The sequence below is a fragment of the Etheostoma spectabile genome, chromosome 18 (assembly GCF_008692095.1).
Source record: "Etheostoma spectabile isolate EspeVRDwgs_2016 chromosome 18, UIUC_Espe_1.0, whole genome shotgun sequence".
In the NCBI taxonomy this organism is placed as follows: Eukaryota; Metazoa; Chordata; class Actinopteri; order Perciformes; family Percidae; genus Etheostoma; species Etheostoma spectabile.
The window spans coordinates 25,333,254-25,335,590 of record NC_045750.1 but is presented as its reverse complement, the minus strand read 5'-3'; the positions used below and the strand labels follow the sequence as shown (position 1 = coordinate 25,335,590).

Below are 2,337 nucleotides of genomic sequence, written 5' to 3'. Positions count from 1 at the left end.
ACACACACACACACACACACACACACACACACACACAGCTAATGGCCACTCTTGCTCGTGTACAGTACCTTCTGCACCCAAAGCGCCCAGTGTGGCCAGTCGCGCTGCCATCAGTCCATTTCCAAGGTAGCTGGGTGAAGTCAAAGGATTGTGATACAGTTACAAAACCAAGCAGGAACAGAGTGTATGTAACAAGCAAGTCATTCTGAAAATAGGCCAAACAAATGGGGGCTTCCTTTTATACACATTCTACCGACTAAGCAGACAATAGAGGCTTTCCCAATTAAAAACAGCTGAAGTTACAACAACAAAGTCACTAGTATTTGTAACACAGTCAATACCAAAAGCCAATTTAAAAACATATGGAAATGACCTCGAAAAGAGATTAAACCAGATGATTTGATGCAATCAGATATAATTCAAATGTAGGATTACGGTGTTTAATAAAACATGTATTAATTATCAAATCTGTTACCTGTAAGTGTACAGTTCAAATGTTGAGTTAAAGATGTCGAATCTGGCAACGTAATCAGCAACAGGAACACTTTCAATGGTTTTCTACAGTGAAATATAAAAGGATATATAGTGGGCTACTAATCCCTTTTTTAGAGTTTAGCTCTAAGAATGCCATCAAATGACTGACCCTCAGCTTTGGGAGGAAGGTGATCTGCGTGGAGCCTCCTCCCAGATCCAAGATTCCCACTGTCTTCTTGGTTTGTGCAGTCAGGTGACCTGAAAACATTTCCATCTTTAACCCAGCAGCCACGACAGAGAGGCGCTAATCAGCTATACCTTAGATACTATCTTCAAAAGGCTTATTTGACACAGAATGTGCAACCCAGAAGTATAATAAATTCAGATGCGGAGCCTGATAATGATCAGAGCGATCCCCTTGAGGCGACGGTATCCTAGTTGTAAGCATTCAGCCTGTATTTGTGAAGCAGCGTCTATAATAAGACACCATGATAGTTTCAGACATCAAGTTCAATTTGGACGCGAGTTTACAGTACTCACCTGTCAGATAGTTCAAAGATATCCAAGCCAGGATTCCTACATTAAAGACATGAGCACGAAAACCAAGAAACTGAAAACAGACATTTCAGCTGGAAGGCACAAGGTAATTTTAGAAAAGCTGACGACAAATTTTCACAGAAATAACAATGGTTACAGCATACACAAACACAGGAGTAAGAACTATAATTCTATAAACAAGGTTGAAATGCTGACAAATCAATTACACTGTGGCACAACAGACAATAACAATTTTTCACCATATAATTAAAGACTTAAGTTCACAACACCTTTGTGGCGAAGAGTAATTTGATTTTCTTAAACATCATCATAAATGACAGCAATAATCTGCTGCGATTCAGTTGAAAGTCTGCAGTCAACAAAAAGGTGCCTCATGGAAATTGCACAGCACACATTAAGTAGGGCAGAAGGATCAGTGATGCCACCTACAAAGTGCTACAGAAAGAACATGAGTGGCTGCGATAACCTGACGAATGGGTTGCGTGTCAGGGCAGAGGGTGGGCAGACGTTACCTTCATTTGTGCCGTTCATTACACTGACGCTGTTGTCTGGGACCAAAAAAGGAGATTCATCAAACACACGTTGAACCTATGGAAGAAGAGGAAGATAGGCAGAATGAGAGAGAGAGAATGAGGGCACCAAGAAAAGCAGCAGAGAAATGGTCTTAATGGTATCTACTGTATTTGGTAGCTCATACAGAGATGTCCCCCGCTTGAAGGGATTAAAAAATTCCTTCAGGGGGATTATTAAAGTATCATTTATCTTCCAAGGTGCCCCAGGGCCATCCATTACCATCTTATCCCCTCCATAAGAGCCTTCCACACTAAGCTCACACCACTCTGATAACAATACTTTTCCTCTTGTCTATGTATCACCTGCCATAATGCTGAAAATGTTCTGTCCCCTTCTGCCTGCTCCTTCCCTGGATAAATGGTTGAACTTTCCCCAGATAGTGTCAGATAATGTAGCATCACACAACTCCCTTATGATAAAAAAAACAACAACTGCACTCTACGTTACAGAGGTCTTAACAGTATGTCAGGTCTCAGTACCAACGCACTCTTTTACCTGCTTCAGAAGAAGCTGGGCTTTCTCTGCAGCCAGCAGCCGAAGTCCAGCTGTGGCTCGGAGAACCAGTGGAGTTCTCTTCCACTCCAGACGAGGCACAGTCTTCTTGGCCACCTTCAACAACATCCTCACTGTGTGTCCAGCCTTTAAAAACAGACACAAATGCTCACTACAAAACAGCACGGCTCAGAACTGTCTTTTGACAACAGCGGTATGTATCAGGCTGCTGAATATCCA

At 42.1% G+C, this 2,337-nt stretch overlaps 1 protein-coding gene across 1 annotated transcript in view; it reads right to left on the bottom strand.

Moving 5' to 3' along the window:
• entpd5b (ectonucleoside triphosphate diphosphohydrolase 5b) overlaps nt 1-2,337 on the bottom strand; it is a 9,375-nt gene that overhangs the window by 2,726 nt on the left and 4,312 nt on the right. The window contains exons 4-9 of the mRNA XM_032543763.1: nt 2,101-2,244; nt 1,545-1,620; nt 1,015-1,050; nt 644-732; nt 476-558; nt 69-130 (exon numbers count right to left, since the gene is read on the bottom strand). Of these exons, the coding sequence (XP_032399654.1) occupies nt 69-130; nt 476-558; nt 644-732; nt 1,015-1,050; nt 1,545-1,620; nt 2,101-2,244 (490 nt within the window). The remainder of the gene's footprint in view (nt 1-68; nt 131-475; nt 559-643; nt 733-1,014; nt 1,051-1,544; nt 1,621-2,100; nt 2,245-2,337) is intronic.